The sequence below is a fragment of the Lissotriton vulgaris genome, chromosome 5, assembly GCF_964263255.1.
Source record: "Lissotriton vulgaris chromosome 5, aLisVul1.2, whole genome shotgun sequence".
In the NCBI taxonomy this organism is placed as follows: Eukaryota; Metazoa; Chordata; class Amphibia; order Caudata; family Salamandridae; genus Lissotriton; species Lissotriton vulgaris.
Genome location: NC_141693.1, coordinates 1,775,027,212 through 1,775,045,210, shown reverse-complemented (window position 1 = coordinate 1,775,045,210; position 17,999 = coordinate 1,775,027,212). Strand labels below are relative to the sequence as shown.

At 40.2% G+C, this 17,999-nt stretch overlaps 1 protein-coding gene across 1 annotated transcript in view; it reads left to right on the top strand.

The window, feature by feature from the left end:
• WNK4 (WNK lysine deficient protein kinase 4) overlaps positions 1-17,405 on the top strand; it is a 416,457-nt gene extending 399,052 nt beyond the window's left edge. The window contains exons 18-20 of the mRNA XM_086924092.1: positions 12,612-12,814; positions 15,309-15,406; positions 16,548-17,405. Of these exons, the coding sequence (XP_086780218.1) occupies positions 12,612-12,814; positions 15,309-15,406; positions 16,548-16,550 (304 nt within the window). The 3' untranslated portion in view covers positions 16,551-17,405. The remainder of the gene's footprint in view (positions 1-12,611; positions 12,815-15,308; positions 15,407-16,547) is intronic.
• The last annotated feature ends 594 nt before the right edge of the window (positions 17,406-17,999 follow it).

Below are 17,999 nucleotides of genomic sequence, written 5' to 3'. Positions count from 1 at the left end.
TCAACCTCCAGGTATTGTCAAAGAAACACACATCAAAAGCCTTGTCTACTACAGTAATCTATGAGATTCCAAGTAACAAAATGCCCACCTACAGGGTTTAACACAGTGTAATAATCCACCTGTAGAGGCCTGCTAGCTTTACCATAAGGTGCTCACAGTAAATAGTCATACTGCGCCTTTGTTGTGATCCTCATTATGAACAGATCCGCCCTATTGCACCTGACATAACATTTTTTTGAACCAATTAGGCCTATAGTCTTGATCTGGGTTGTCCTGTTCTCAGTGTTTATTGTTTGTAGATTTCAGCAGGTTTTGTTTGTGTTTTCCAAATCTTTTGCAATTAGTGCTTATCGATGTTTATTCAGTTGCCTAACCTCCAAAATAGGCAAAAACAGTTTTTCCAGTATTTACAAAACATGTTTTCTGCACTGTTTGTTATAAAGCACCTACTTAATTTAAGTAAGAAGTAATGCAGGCTTTGTAGTTTCTTCTCATTGGCAGTGAGTCCAATGGACTTATGTTATACTGTTTTAGGCACAGAACGTCTGTGTATTGCACTCACACTTGCATCTTATTACTCTTGCTTACATTTCATTACCTCTCACACTCTCAGGACTCTTCCTTGGTTACAGGACTAATAATAGATTTAAAAAGTAAGACTGCTATATTCAAATGTTTGAATAAACAAATTCATGGTCACAGTTGGGGGTCATTTACCTACTCCTTACTGAATATTATGATATTGTAGGGGTGGTCAACCCTGCCAACAGCATAGTACCTTGTGAAACCTTTAACATTTTGAATTACGAAAAACTTGTTTTATATTTTCACCATTATCCCATGTCCATGTTGACAGCACTCTTTTCACAGGTACTGTTGGTACACCTTGTATTGAAAGTTTAAAGTTTGAGTTGTTTGGTAGTGGACCTCCAATCAATACTGACTTGTTAGATAAGGGGGCTGATGTAACATAGGGTTTTCCCATTATGTATCTTTGGATATATATGATAGTACATAGTGGCCAAGGGTCTAATGAGACAGCCATTTCACCAATCAGTGAAAGAATTAAACACTGACAAAAGATCAAAACTGAATTTATTTTTCCCAGATTCTCTACAGAGTGTAAAATAATCAGATCAAACCTAAACATGCATGTAAACCCTGCACCTTTAACTCAAGCACACATAATTTGGAGGAACCAAAAGGAAGAAGGAACTGGGATGCCGATTATGATTGCGGATAATCCGCATCCTCCGGGCTGTCGGAAGCCACCACCGGCCCGGAGGATGCGGATTAACCGCTGCGGACTGAAAAAGACCCCCGCCAGATTAGGATGGCTGGGGTAATCTTTTTTCCGTCCGCCCCTTTCCGCCGCGGTCGCCTTCCGACCGCGGCGGAAAAGCTCTAACATGGCTGGCGGTGTCTATCAGACACCGCCAGCCATATTAGGATGTCAGCGGTCCTATGCCTTTCCACGGCGGCATTTCTGCCGTGGAAAGGCATACAGACTTTTCTTTGGGGGCCCGTTGCGGGCCCCCAGGGGTGAAGGGGGGTGGGGGGTGCACATGGGGGGGTACCTATGGTACCCCCCTGCTGCCTTTGCGTGCATGAAGCGGCAGGCACCACGCGGTGCCTGCCGCTTCGTGCATGCAAAGGAAAACATGCACTTTTAACCTTGCGGCGGGTGCTGCTTGAAGCAGCATCCGCCGCAATGTTAAAGGTAGGGGATGTGACCGCCAGGGTGGCGGTCACATCCTAATTGGGATGGAGGGAACGCCGCAGCCCCTGCGGACGGTCCCTCCACCTCGGGGGTGGTCCGCCATCCTAATCGGCCCCAATATTTTAGTGACTCTTGTATAACAAAGTAACACAAAAGTAACATTATGTTGCCCCCTTCAAGAAGAAATAAAAATATTAATTGGCTCTCACTTTTCTTTCTTTGACTGGCATGTTAGTTTGTGGTGGTGCAGGTGTTTATCAGTGTTTATATATTTACACTAATGAGGGCTGTTTCCCTTTCACTGGAGTTTTATCAGGGGGTGGGTATACCTGTAAATTCAGTGCAGTGCAATCATGCAGATTTATCTAAAAATTCAACAAGATTATGAGGAAGTATGCGAAAAGAATAATTCTGCATTTACCTCTATTTTCCAAAATGGTTGTGAGAATCGATTTTCACTTTGGCTAAATATACTTTTGCAGTAGGATTTTTTCTCTAAAATTACTCTTCGTTACGCAAGTCATCACATTATTATATGTAATTCTGCAACAAATAGTAACATTGAATTGCTAAAATTACTCTGAATACTTCAGTATAATTAAAATTACACCAAGGCTTAGTTTTATGAGTTATTATTGTTTTAAGCCAAAATCAGGATATCCCACCTTTAACATTGGCTCTTCCCTTAAACCAACTCAGGCCTACTCTATTAAGCATAAATGTTAATACAGTGTAGCCATCAGGCAAAAAGTTAGTAGAATTATAAATGTGAATAAAATTACAATTGGCAACACAATATATAATTTGTCTTTAGATGGTCTAACAAGGATTGTCACCCCAGGTGACAGCCAACACCAAAACATTTTCTTACTAAATTATTCACTGATGTGACATCTACCTAAACACAGTTTTGGGTCTTCAACACGGTGTAATAACAATCCACCCTTAAAGGTATATTGGCTGTATTTCACAGTAAGTCAGCCATCTACCTTTGTTGTCTCTATTAATAATAAACTGATTTGACCTGTGGCATCTGACAAAACATTTCTCAGTGAACCAATCAGGACTATACCGCTTTTCATTGGCTTGTCACCATAAAGAACTGAGGCCTCCTGAATTGAGGAATTGAGCATTAGCTGGCCCCCACCAGGCAGTTATAAAATAGCAAATATATGTAAAATTACAGTTGGGGAAAATGATATACAACCCCTCTGAAAAGCGCCAAAAAAGAATGATCTCATTTCAAATCTTCAACTGCAAGTGTTTGTCAGAAGGGTAACAAATATCCAAACACTTGTCTATTATGTCATTTGTGAGATTTCATGTATTAAAATACTGTCTATTAGCTTTAGCACAGTGTAATGACCATCCCCCTTTAGTGGCCTCTTGGCTTTAACTAGGCCTCCCAGTTTTCCGTGTCAATTTTCATTTTATTTCGGTGGGTATTTTTCAGAGTTTTCAAACTTCTAAAAATGGGTGGTTATCAGGGTTTACACATTTTTGAAAAATACCAGTTTTATTCTAGTGGGACGTAGGAGGTTTTTTTTGGTGGGTTTTTTGTAATTAACTTCTCGAAGGGACACAGGCCATCACAAAATATATTTGTCGATGTAAGGAAGTGAAGAGAAGAGAAGTGACCAATGGCCCTATGTTTTCTTTTTGAGAGGTGGAGAGAGGAAGGTGAGTTAGCTGAACAAAGCTGGGGAGCATGCTTCAATTTATAATAATTAGTTAGACAGAACGGGTAAGTGCGTTTTGATCCATGCTTTCAAGTGCTGCGTTAATCAGTTAAGGGAAAGCACACATGCTAATGAAGGCATCTGGAGAATCATTCTTCATAAACTTCACAGACCCTTTCTCTCCCTCGCAGACAAGTTGGCCCATCTCCCAGCCCTGCCTGCAGTGAAAGTGGTGCTGTTTAATCAGAGCATCCAAACTTGTTCACTAAATGAGAAAGCAAACACCACCTATGACCTCAAATGTACAGCCGGCCACATTGGGCCAGCTGTACGACCATTCCATTTTTCAGGTCACAAATTGCAATTTTGTGAGACTTGCAAAATGGAATATAATAATATGTCTCAGACACATTTAGTGATTCACAGTGGAGTCGCAAATGACCTGCCTCATTAATATTGATGAGGTAGTCGCAATTTGCTGCCCATTGGGAATGGCCAACACTCATGGGGATGGTGGCATGTTGGGGTCAGCTGAGCACCATGTCTGTGACTGCTTTTTAAATAAAGCAGTTAAAAAAAATGCAGCCTGTTTTCCTTCACGGAAAATGGGCTTCATTAAAAAAAAAGATAATTATTATGTTTCATTTTTAAGGAGTAGACAGTGGTCCGTGGAACCACTGCCTGTTCTTAAAAAACTTTTTAGCTGCCCAACACAAAGGGGTAGGGGTCCCCAGGAGCCCCTTCCTGTTTGCATCTGGCTTACCACCTACTTGAACTAGGTTGTAACTGCAAAGGTCACAAAAAAATTGTACATACCAGGGTGACTCGCTATTAGGAAGGGATGCCCTTGGCACACCCCTTCCTAACATCAACTCTCAAATCCTATTTTGCGAGTCATGAAGACCTTTGTATAAATAAAGTGATGGTCCCACGTCCACAAGGTCGAAACACGTCGGCTTATCTAGCGGTTCAGAGCTCTTGAGGATATCAAAAAAGACGCTGTCTCATCCAGCCTGTAGAGTCGGATTGGCCTGACTCACATTGACAAGTTGTTAAGCAGTCTCTGACCCCTAACAGGACCTTACTAATAGATAGTGCAGAGAACCAAGTGGGATTCAGTTCCAGCACCCCAGACAAAAGTAGGAAACAAAGCGATCTATGAAAACACATAGCACTGGTATTCCCCCCGATATGAGTGTAATCATGCACTGTAAACGTCTGAAGTAAATGAAACACTATATGACATATGGGAATACTGATATGTTCTTATGTGTATTGATGTTTATAAAGTGATGTTTTTCTCGTTCATTTTTGTCCAGTAAGTTATATATTATGTATATGTGTTTTTATAAATGTGATGTCTATTTTGAAATATTGAAGGGATTTTTATGTACTAGGTGAAGGGAGACTTAAATGTTAAAAATCTTTTGATGAAAAAAGAAGTAATAAGCATGGAAGCACAGAGTCAAAAAAAGGGACTTCTGTGACATAAAATGTATTGTGATTCATGGTGTCAGAGGTATTGCGCTTGTTGAAATATTTGCTTTTTAAATAAAGCAGTTAAAAAAATGCAGCCTGTTTTCCTTCAAGGAAAATGGGCTACATAAAAAAAGAATAATGAAACGTGTCTGTTTCATTTTTAAGGAGTAAACAGTGGTCCGTGGAACCACTGCCTGCTCTTAAAAATATTTTTAACTGCCCAACACAAAGGAGAAGGGGTCCTCAGGAGCCCCTTCCTGTTTGCATCCGGCTTACCACCTACTTGAACTAGGTGGTAACTGCGATGGTCACAAAACAATCGTACATACCAGGGTGACTCGCAATTAGAAAGGTACGCCCTTGGCACACCCCTTCATAATATCAGCTCTCAAACCCTATTTTGGGAGTCAGTAATAAATTATCGACTTTCAAAATAGAGTTTGTACAACCCTTTTTAGCAGTTGCAAAACGGCCGATTTTCTGTTTACGACCGCTAAAAAAAGTCATACATCTGGCCCATCATTCCAGTGGGGCTGGTAAATTCAGTTACTACCCCCTTAGTAATTTTGAGATCTGTGTAAAATCCGCAGATGTTTAAATTGCAACTGGAAAGTTCAGGAGAATATCTGGAGCAAAATGAGAAATTACTGTGGCTAAGCGCTGCGAGGCCTCCGGGTATTTATGCGCTATATAAGTGCAATTTTCATTTCATTTCGGACCCAGAATTAATGGATTCCACGAAAAAGTATTCATTTCCTATGGGCCCTCCAGAGTCTGTATTCTCCCAACCCTATGAGTTTCAAGTACCACCTGCATTGGTTCTTCAGTTGGGAAAATACCAGCCCATTTCCATGTGTATACTGATCCTGCTTGTCCTCATAAAATACCAATTGGCACTTTGGTGGATAGCATTGAGAACTGCGCATATGTTGTGTGACAAGCAGCACAGCATTATGTGCTTCTGTGTATAACACAGAATACTCGAGAGGGCCTCCTGCCTGCAGCAGGGTGCAAGCATGTTCATGTCAGCAACGTTTTCTTATTTTCACTTAAAAACAACAGAAGGGACACCTCGGCATCTCCCAATAATAAACTCTTTGGTAAAAGTTTGCGGTTAAAATAATTTTAGCTGATTTTACCATTGTCTAGTGGTTTCTCTTTGTGACCCTCATGACAATTCAAGTGAACACCCACCTGTTGATGATGCTGTTTGTTTCATATCATGAATTCCAGTGCTCCTTCACTGTACTGCTGTTTGCAAAATAGTGCATGGACCTGAGGAGCGGTAGCAGTCAAAATCTGCTGCTAGATGCTTCTTTTGAGGGGACACGATCAGAGTTGTTAATGACTAAAGACCCTTAATCAGCAGGATACATTATAGTGGCAACATTGATTTAGTAGACATTGCGCTACCCGGCCCTCTTCGAGATACATAGCTTGAGACTATTAGAAAAACATAATTACATTATAGTTACAATCTCACAAAGAATTTGAAACATAGATATGACAGTGCTACCTTCTAGTAGGGAGGTAAGTGGTTTACAGTGTATTAAAGTAAAAAAGATTTCAATCTGGAGGGTCTCTCTCTTTTGAAATTGGTTGAAACCGATAACTGGACACTTTGGCTTTAACATATGAATTTCACAATAAATAAGTCCAGCCCACTGCCTTTGCCCATAACTTTTGACTATAAACAGATCAGGTCGATAGCCTTAATCATTGGCGTGTTTCCATAAGCAACTTAGCCCTCCTGTATTGAGCATAAGCTTTCCCACAAGGCAATAAAGTGCAACACTTTTATTCAGGAGAAACCTATAACAGCTGTCCAATTAAAATCTGCAATGAAGGAAATCATCATGTGGGTGGAGTCAAAACCCTTCTCTCAGTAGTGCTTCTTAACACCTTAAGTGCTGCCGTCGGCCAACGGACGTCGCGAGCGCTACCTTGCCAGTGCTGCGCACGAACGTTGGCCGACTGGCCAGCATTTGTTCGTCGAACGTTCAGCGCTGGGCGCTGAACGTTCGATGCTCTTAAGGTGTTAAAGCACATAAGGACGGGGATCTGCTCTGCTTTCAAGCCAGACATAAACAGTATAGCATAAACCAAACTTGCATATGCATAGAGTGCAGTATACTATTTATTACCAGAGTTGAGGAAGGCAAGAAGTACTGTGACTCTTCCAAGCATGTCCTTTGGCTTTGCATGGTGGAGGTTGGCCGCAGAGTCTGGCCACCACCCAACTTGCTGCTGGCATCCAACCCTTACTATGCACGCAAAGCCTGGCCATCTGCCAGTCACTGTGTCCAACAATCAGCAGGTGACCAATCCCCGCTGCACACAGCTGAAGACCATGTGCAGCAGGGGCTGTAGTGCACAAAAATAAATGTTCAAGTTACTTTGATCAAGAGTTTTTGCTAGACTGTTGAAGGAAGGTCTGCGGGACACAGGGGTGGGGGGGGGGGTCTGGGATTTTTAAATCCAACACACGTTTTGAGAACCCAGCAATAAAAATCCTTATTTTAATATTAACTCACATGTGTCTTGGCCCAAGTCCTCTCTCTCTCTCTCTCTCTCTCTCTCTCTATATATATATATATATATATATATATATATATATATATATATATATATATATATATATATATGTGTGTGTGTGTGTGTGTGTGTGTGTGTGTGTATATATATATATATATATATATATATATATTACCTACTGGCGGTCGCCAGTAGGTATATATAGTTAGGATTTTTTCTCTATGGGATTTTTGAAAATTCTATGTCTAATAACTTTGGCGTTTGTGGACGGAATTGGCTGAAATTTTCAGGAAAATGGAACATTTTGTTTCTGAGCAGCCCCTGACAATTTGGGGGGGTTTCATCAAGGGGGGGCCGAGAAAAAAGGGGGGTCCCAAAACGTGTTTTTCCCATGTTAATTTCCATAGGGCGGTTGGCCTCACTTTTAGCTCGAATGGCTGAATGGATTTGCACGAAACTTGGCAAAATTGTAGGGACTGTTAGCCCGATGTGCCTTTGCTAGGTCTCAATATATGTGCTCCAGTGGATTTTGAGTAATTTAGGTTCAAAAAAAGATATATATCTGGGCGGAGCCTAACCACACATCTGATCTGATTGGCTGTCAGCACTTCATCCAAGAAGTGTTGGCAGCCATCTTGGGACCAATATACATGATAGCACCCCATTAAAAAGCATTGTAGTTAATAGAGGGTTTTAGGACTTTAGTTACATTATAAATCATTTGTTGATGGTACCATACTCGTTTTAGGAATTGTGGTGGGTTCTAAGGTGATTTTACCATGTGAAAAAACTTTCTGCTGTGATATCATGAATATTGTTTGAAAGAAAACTAATATCTCATGATTTTCCCACAGTGGTTTGGAAGGGGATCTATAAGCTAAACTGAAAGCATATTTTCTGTAAATTCACATTATCTTTCTCAGTCATGTGAAAATGAAGTCTGACATTCTCAGTAAAACATGTACATCCAACAAGGACAGAGACTGTCAGTTGATTCCTTTGTGTTCTACTGCAGCCTCCTAGAGTGTTCTAAAGAACAACTAGAGCGCTAACAGTCCTACTTATTACAAAGGTATGGCACACCTGAAGCCATCTTGATTGGAATAAAGTGGTAACTCTTAAAACATTTAATTTAAAAAGAAACAACATGAGGGGGTATATTTTGCCATAGAAAGTATGATTAGTGCTGCAGAATGAAAAATTAGGGCACATTTTGAGTGACTTCTCAAATACTTTTCTATTTCATTAAAACATTCTGACATGCAGTCTCCCAAAATGGCCACCAGAGACAAAAGAGCCCAAATGTAGCCCAAATATCACCCAGATGTAGCCCAAGTATAGCCCAATGACAGAATGTCCCAGAGTGTTCTAAAGAACAACTAGAGCGCTAACAGTCCTACTTATTACAAAGGTATGGCACACCTGAAGCCATCTTGATTGGAATAAAGTGGTAACTCTTAAAACATTTAATTAAAAAAGAAACAACATGAGGGGGTATATTTTGCCATAGAAAGTATGATTAGTGCTGCAGAATGAAAAATTAGGGCACATTTTGAGTGACTTCTCAAATCCTTTTCTATTTCATTAAAACATTCTGACATGCAGTCTCCCAAAATGGCCACCAGAGACAAAAGAGCCCAAATGTAGCCCAAATATCACCCAGATGTAGCCCAAGTATAGCCCAATGCCAGAATGTCCCAGAGTGTTCTAAAGAACAACTAGAGCGCTAACAGTCCTACTTATTACAAAGGTATAGCACACCTGGAGCCATCGTGATGGGAATAAAGTGGTAACTCTTAAAACATTTAATTTAAAAAGGAACAAAATGAGGGGGTATATTATGCAATAGAAGGTATTATTAGTGCTGCAGAAAGAAAAATTAGGGCACATTTTGAGTGACTTTTCAAATCCTCTTCTATTTCATTAAAAAATTCTGACATGCAGTCTCCCAAAATGGCCACCAGAGACAAAAGAGCCCAAATGTAGCCCAAATATCACCCAGATGTAGCCCAAGTATAGCCCAATGACAGAATGTCCCAGAGTGTTCTAAAGAACAACTAGAGCGCTAACAGTCCTACTTATTACAAAGGTATGGCACACCTGAAGCCATCTTGATTGGAATAGAGTGGTAACTCTTAAAACATTTAATTTAAAAAGGAACAAAATGAGGGGGTATATTTTGACATATGAATTATGATTAGTGCTGCAGAAAGAAAAATTAGGGCACATTTTGAGTGACTTCTCAAACCCTCTTCAATTTCATTAAAAAAATTCCGACATGCAGACTGAAACATGCACTTTGAATACCAGCAGCAGACGTCTCTGGTGAGCAGTAGCTTTACTACAGTGATCTAATGTGCAACTAGAGTGCTAACATTCAAAATTTATGGCAAATGTGTGACACATCTGAATGCCTTCTTGATGGAACCAAAGTAAACAAGCATTGAAAATGCAACAGATCTCGCCCTCATTTAAGTTAAAGCCATTCTGTTTGTAATGAGGTGGCTTTTTAGCTTTGCTTTTATTAGTGTTTTTTCAACTTTCATGTAAATAACATGCATCTGTATGCATATAAGTATATGTATGCATGCATTTATGTTTGTATTTATATAGATATACAGATGATATATGTTTATATATGTATGTAAATATATATATTCACTGAAAAAACCATAGGTTATAGACCATATATAGTTAGGAATTAGCATTTACAAAACCTTGAAAATTCACAGAAAAAACCATAGGTTATAGACCATATATAGTTAGGAATTCGCATTTACAAAACCTTATTTTACTCACACAAAACCATTGAAATTCCATATATAGTTAGTTGCACTAACTATATATCGCGCACCCGCAATCCACTGCTGATGATGTCACATATTACATCATTCATGACATGGTCAGTGACATCACTGATGACATCACTGATGACATCTCAAATGACATCACTGATGACATCACTGATGACAACATCCAGTGACTGTATGTTTATGTAAAGTTAAAATATGTCTTACATATTGAAGAATGAGTGGATGTATAAGTGTCTGGATGAAGGATTTAGTAGGTGCATGACTGACTGTATGAGTGAGTGATTAAATGTGTCTCACTGAGTGCATGGGTTAGTGACTAAACTGTCTTAATTTTTGCATCATTATGTCTGTTGTTCTGTAAACTGTTGCATGTGTTGATAAGTAGCTATATGAGTAACTATATGGGTTATTGATTGGTTGCCCAAGTATTTGTATGGGAGACTGAGTGTGTGTGTGGGTGGCTGGGAGGTGTATGACTCTGTGCATAGATGTGTGAGCAGTTGATTCACTAGATGTATGGTTTCAAAAGTGCATGTGGAAACAGCTGTATGGGCGGTTGACTGTGTGCATGAGTGTATTGGTGAGTGAATGGATATCTCAGTGCTACATGTCAAAGTAAGTACATATGTAAAACACAGTACATGTGAGAGTTGACATATATAAATAACTGTGCATAAGAGCCAGTGAATGTGTGAGTGGCTGTATGGATCATTGTGAACTTGTATCAGGGATTGTATAAGAGAGTAAATATGTGTTAGTATATGTTTGAATAAGTAAAGTTTGTATAACTGTATAGTTGAGGAAATGGAGGTGTGATTGATTCTTTGCATGACTGACTAGGTGTGTGAGTAACTCCATGGATGAGTGACAGTCTGTGAGTGTCTGTTTACACTGATTGTATCTAAGGTTATATTAGAGTCTGAAGAGGTTAATCGTATTATCACATGAATGATATCATCAGTGATGTGATCAGTAATGTCAAATGAGATGTCATCAGTGATGTCATTTGAGATGTCATCAGTGATGTCATTTGAGATGTCATCAGTGATGTCATCAGTGATGTCACTGACCATGTCATGAATGATGTAATAAGTGACATCATCAGCAGTGGATTGCGGGTGCGCGATATATAGTTAGTGCAACTAACTATATATGGAATTTCAATGGTTTTGTGTGAGTAAAATAAGGTTTTGTAAATGCGAATTCCTAACTATATATGGTCTATAACCTATGGTTTTTTCTGTGAATATATATATATATATATATATATATATATATATATATATATATATATATATATATATATATATATATATATATATATATATATATATATATATATATATATATATATATATATTCCACCAAAAGCTCCGAGCTTTTAAAACAGCACTCCACAGGGGTAAAGTTAACACAACCTCTTTATTTTGAAAGCGGCATGAAGGGCTCGATGATTCACCTCCTTGCTCCCTGACGCGTTTCAGTGCTAACGAGCACCTTAATCATAGGGCGGCAAATGGCAAAACATGGGTTCAGACTGCTACATCTTTTTCTCTTCGTGGCACTCACTTTCAGGTAAGCAACATGCCGAGGGTAGAAGTCCCGATTCTTCTATTCCAGTATAGTTCATTGTTTGCTATCATCATTTTTCCTTCCGATTTTCAGTTAATATTAAACAGCCCTCCAGTGGGCCTCGAGTCAGTTCATCCCCTTTCCATTTTACAAACCCCCGTGCTGCATGGAGACTGTAGTTTAAGTAACCAGCCTCGCAGAACAAGTCCAGTTGAGGTGGCGGTGCTGCTTTCACGGCCGGAGGCGCCGTGTCATTATCTTCCACCAAAAGCTCCGAGCTTTTAAAACAGCACTCCACATATATATATATATATATATATACTCCACACCACTGGATTCAAGCAAGCCGGGCTGAAGACGGCTGGAATGCCAGAAACCGGTCATCGGAAGCTTGTTTCCGGTCCAGGGAAGGCATGGCTTGGCAGTTCGGGCTGGACTGTTCCCATGAGGCACACAGGGTCATGGCTGATTTGCATATGGCCATGTCTGAACTGGGGTGGTGTGGAGTGCAAAAAAAAACGATGGATTTAGGCCCAGATCTCTGTACTGGGGTGAGTGTATGACATTGTTCTGCATTCTGTCCATCAACTGTTGTTTTACATATGGATCAAGACAGTCCAGATCAGCGAGCTTAGTTAAAGACTACCGCTTGTACACACATGCATACATGTATATAGCAAAGATCCGATATGCGTATTTCTGTCCTAAAGTAATACCTGTGATTTCTTCTCTCCTAACTGATGTACATGCTGTAGAATCAGATATAAAGCCTGCTGAGACCAAGCTAATAAAGCGTGTTACCTCTGCTTCCAGGCACCTCTCCGAAGTGCAGATGCTGCAGACACTACAGAAGAAGGAGATCGAGGAGCTCTACTCTAAGCTGGGCAAAGTGCCTCCAGCTGGGATTGTGTCCCCGGCCGCCATGCTGTCCAGCCGCCAGCGACGCCTCTCCAAGGGGAACTACACGTCATCCCGCCGCAATAGCTTGCAACGGCTGGAAATCTTACCACCGACAGGTAACCTTGAGAAAGGATGGTAGTGAAATTTCAATCAAGATTTAGATGTCATCAGAGGTAGATTAAGATAATGGCTGATAAGAAGGATTCATCGATTGGCTTGAATTCAGAATAGACGGTATGGCATGCAATAAACTGTCAGCCAGTGGTGCCTTCATCTTGCTAGTTCTGTCTACCATCTCCAACGCTGCTTTCCATTATGCCTTCTAAGAATATCTCTTCAAGGCTGTGGCGCATGGGAAATTCCAAGACCGTCTTATATTTCTGGCCACCTACAAGCTGTCAAACTTTCCACTTTTTAATCCGATTTAAATTGTTGGCCTTGGGTGCCCCTTATTTAGCATATACATCAGCCCACTTGCCACCCTTTTATGGGTTTTTGGATCAATTCTTTTAAGCTATATAGATGACACACAATTGCTTTTACACCTTGACCCAGCTATCTCTTCCACTCATAATTATTTTCATCAATGTCATACTGTCATTATCTCATTGATGAGCATGAACTCCTCAAAAGTGTACTGTGAGAATACAGAGGCAATTCTGCAAGGTACTTAGGTTAGGTTAGTGGTTGGACTGGGTTAGGTTTTCGGATCCTTCTTTGCAGCACCAATTGCAGAGGTGTGCATTAACCTCTACTTGCTATCCCTGCCTTCAGACACTTACAATAATTAATATGAAAATTAAGTCATAGTAAACTCCCTAATGGTTGTATTATGGAAATTATGTCTTTCTTGGGTTTCCTACGTATTCTTAATTCTGCATACAAATTATTCAGAGCATCATTGTCCGCTTTTTTCGAGGACTTACTCATGGAGGTCTCAATGGCTAAAATCTTCAGTCTTTACACTAGTTACCTATATCGTAAACAATCCCTTCCACAAGCCTATGTATATTCACCATTTACATCTTGTGCCCCACTTTAGTTCAATTTTGCTTTATGTAATACAGACCTATGCACACTCTTCAATTCTCTTTTATTTAACTGTTGAAGGGCCTAGCTATAAACTGATCAGACTTAGAGGAAGATCCTTTCCCTAACTTACCCTAAATTTGTTGAATGATCTCTACATCTGTATACATTGTCAACCAGAGAACAGGATTTTCAATAAGCATCCTAAAATCAGGCTTTTCTCCAATAGTAACACCTCTTAAGCCACTTTTGGCCCCTGTCCCCTCAAGTGCAGGGAAAACATTTAGGGTCACTGTTGCCTCATGTTTGCCACACACCAACATACAACAGAATCTTTTAGATGGAACGCATTGTTTATATCCAACAGATATATATATATATATATATAGTCCACACCTCCTCTTCAGGAATGAAAACGCACTCGTAGGATCTCGCTTTTCCAATTTCTTTATTTATCCTTAGTTCTCAGCATAAAAATACCAACGCGTTTCGCCGCCAACTGACGGCTTGCTCACGGTCGATGTTTACCTTGCCCACTAACTTCCTTTAAGGAGTGGTTAGCAAAGCCACATGATTTCATCGTAACTTCCTGTCATAGTAGCTAAGATTTGTGGGTCTTGTAGTTTGTTCAATCTATCAATGCAACAGCTTATATTTACAAACATACAATTATCCTCTCATTCAAACATTGTTATCAACATTACACATCATATTGTGTCAACAATATTACCGATGTTGTTTTGGCGCAAAAAGTTCATAGATATTCTCCCCATATGACCTAAACACATGATCGTATCAGTAAAATCACATGCATTTCCATTCATTCCTGAAGAGGAGGTGTGGACGATTAAATTCGGCGGGGCTCTGCTGAGGAATTCTGCACCGATGTGAGACTCGCCAGGGGTCAACCAAAACGAGCCAAGATATATATATATATATATGCCCTCAGTTTCTCAAGCAGTAAGAGGCACAGCAGTAGCCTCTGTTCTAAGAAACAAAAGAACAAAGGGCCTGATTTAGAGTTTTGCGGATAAGGTACTTTGTCGCAAATGTGGCTGAGAACTCTGTCCCCAAACTCTCGGTCCGCCCACCTCATTTAGAGAACGTATATCATTCACTGAGCCCCCATTAACGTCATCGACAGAAAACGTCCTTGGACAGCCCTGCAGAATAGGGGCTGCCAGAGGAAGTACAATACACTGCCCTCCCTATTTAAGATGGACAGTGTAATGTCTATTTTTCCTGTCCGTCACTGCGGAATAAAAACTGGCAAAGAGGGAGAGAGAAAAATAATAGGAAAAATGCCCACCACACCATGGGGGAAAGTTCACAGGGTGGGGGGTATATTCGTTTTTATTTCAGAAGCAAACTCCCAGTTTGGGAGTTTTTTTCTGGAAAACAAAAACAAAAACTTTGGTAAATGCCCATCAAAACTGACAGCAGCAGTCCACCAAACATTATGTACATTGAAAAAAAGCACCATAATGGCAGTTCCTTTCAATGTACAGAGATGACAATTGTAACTACACTGAAGCTGTTCCTTTAACACCTGAGTGTCTTTAATTATTCTGTGCTTCATAGGGATCATAAGAAAGAATTCCTTCAGTGGAAGCAGCACGGGATCCCAGGAGCAACGCTCGAGTAAAGGAGTGACATTTGCTGGAGACTTCAACAGAATGGTAAGTAGGCTATGATTCATAATATGTACAGAATATTTAGAATTGAAGCTCATTGCTATTTGTTTATATTTAGTTTCAATTTTTTAATAAAGGAGAAAGGAGGAAAGTGTGTGTGTGTGAGTGTGTGTGTGTGTGTGTGTGAGAGAGAGGGAGGTAGAGAGAGACAGAGAGACAGCAGTGAGAAATATGATATAACAAATGTAATACTTGGGTCTCCTTTAAGGAGATCATAACTCCCCCAGGGAGTCTCCTCTCGCAAGATATGGCACTTCTTGACATATACTATTTTTACAAATTGCATAGGTTTGCAATTTAGCTTTAGTCATCCCGAGAAAATTAAAAAAAATGTCAGAATAGAGCATAATATTTAGTTAAACATTCTACTGGACGGGAAGACTTGTCTTTCCAGAGATGTGTTTGCAATAGAAAGGTACAGTAAAGGGTTGCTCCTAGGAAAGTAAAGGTAAGATCAGTGTTTCTTGTTTCCTCACATTCCATGGGATCTTAAATTGAAATTAATTTGGATTCACATATAAGGTCCGACTACCAATGGCCTGACGTAGCATTAGTGGCTCACACAAGCTAGAGCATTGTGTGGAAACCGCTCTCTCTTGCCCCAAAATTGATTGCATTGCCAAGGGTTGATCGATTGTAAAGAGTGTCTCCAATTTTCCAGTAATGATCGCCGAGCTAATTTTCATCAGAGCTGGGTGAACAACCAGTGTGGCTTTCATATCTTGTGTTCCTTAAAAGTAAACATTTTAAACATTTGGAATGTATTCAAGTTGATAATCATAAAATGGCTTATATAATGAATGGCTGTTGACTTTCATCGCGTGTGTCCATCCCTTGCCTCAACTGAGGAAGAGGTGTGGTCTAGTGGCTAAGCTGTAGAACCAGAACATCCGAGTTCCCTTTTCTGTCTTAGTCACTTGACCAATACTGTATGATTCTGGGGAATCACTATATCTCCACATGTTAATTAGAACATTAAAATGCAGCTAAGTACCAGTATTAAGCACTATGCAAAGAACATATTGTTCACATTTATATTGTATAATACAGCACATCTGTTGTCACAAAAAAGTGTTGCATTACTGAACCTTGTTAACCTAATCTTCGCCTTGTCTTTCTAATCCAGTGAACATGAGACAGATTGTTACAGACACACAGCGAATGTCTTTTGGACTACCTCAACAAATTGCCTGATTTCTGCTGCTCCTCAGGTGACCACAAGAAGCACTGCATGGACAAAGCCATTGGTTGGCAAGAGACATACTTCAGTGTGTGTGAGGTGTCCTGGGGGTTCATTGCACAGGAGTACTCTCCAAGGCCTTTTCTGCATTGAAATACATGGTTCCGTTCACCGCTGTGGAAGAGAAGAAACACAGGCTTCTCTGTATACCCACAAACTCTCACAGAATTGGAAGTATGGACAGAAGTGCTTGTATGCTTGCTGAAAGTCTTTCTCAAAGTCTTCGGAACATGTCCTTTTTCCGATCTGAAAAAGATGGCCGCTTGGTAGGTGCATGGCAAAATGATAATCACTCCACTGGCTCCACCCACTTAAAGAGACAGATTGCCATTTCGTCAATCTCCTTTCTCTGTGAATATAAAAAGGAGATTTCTGCATTTAAGAAGGCTACACTGCCATCTCGGAATAACTGTTTTTGCAGGATAATGTCAAGTGAACTACCACAAACCATCGCAATGATCAGGATGTGGACAGTTGGAGGATGGTGAAGGTTTTGGAGGAAAAGAATGTTCTGACTAATTGTACAATGTAAATATACATCTTCAAATGTACCTTCATTTTTATGAAGGGAGGGAACAGGCGGGATTTCTGATCTTTTCACCGTTGTGACTTTAATGCAGAAGCCTATAAAAGCTGATGTGTTTTCGTTCCTCTCGCCCTAAACTCGTGCCTCTGTATGTGCACAGTGCTGCTATGTAGCAATATAAAGCTATCAACATTATCACAACGTTGTTGTGGAAAGTATGTCATATGGGTGTGTTTTATTTTGTGCTCTGCTATCATTCTCCTTTCTTCCCCTCATAAAGTCTCATTAGGAACTACTCCAGAGGTAGGGGCCACCATCAATTAATAACACAGGCAACACATGTGAAGTAGAAGACATAAAGATGAGACACTACTTTTCATGGGAAGGTTTTTGTTGATTGAAAAAGGAGAGGTTGCGGTTTTATAGATGAACTGAGATCCATAGAGCAAAACTGGTGTAATCAGAAGTGCATTATTTATTGATGCTCTCTAGGGCATGAGATAACTACCCAAGTTATGCGTCCCAAACTGAAGGTAAGGCCACGTCAGGAGAGTGGCAAACCAAAATGTCAGTGATAATGTGCCCCCGAACATTTGTTAACACTATAAGCGCATGCCTGCTGGAAAGAGCAGGGTTTAGGGAGCTACTTCAGTCTTACTACTGACAAAGCTATGTGCTGTTGCCCAATGTATTTAGTGAGCAATTCTGGCTGAGAGGCAGTGTGGTGTGAGTAGGTGAAATGAGCTTGGCCTCCCTAGCAGCAAAAGTTGTGGCTGGCATATTTTCTGTATTATTGGCTTTTTCATGATACA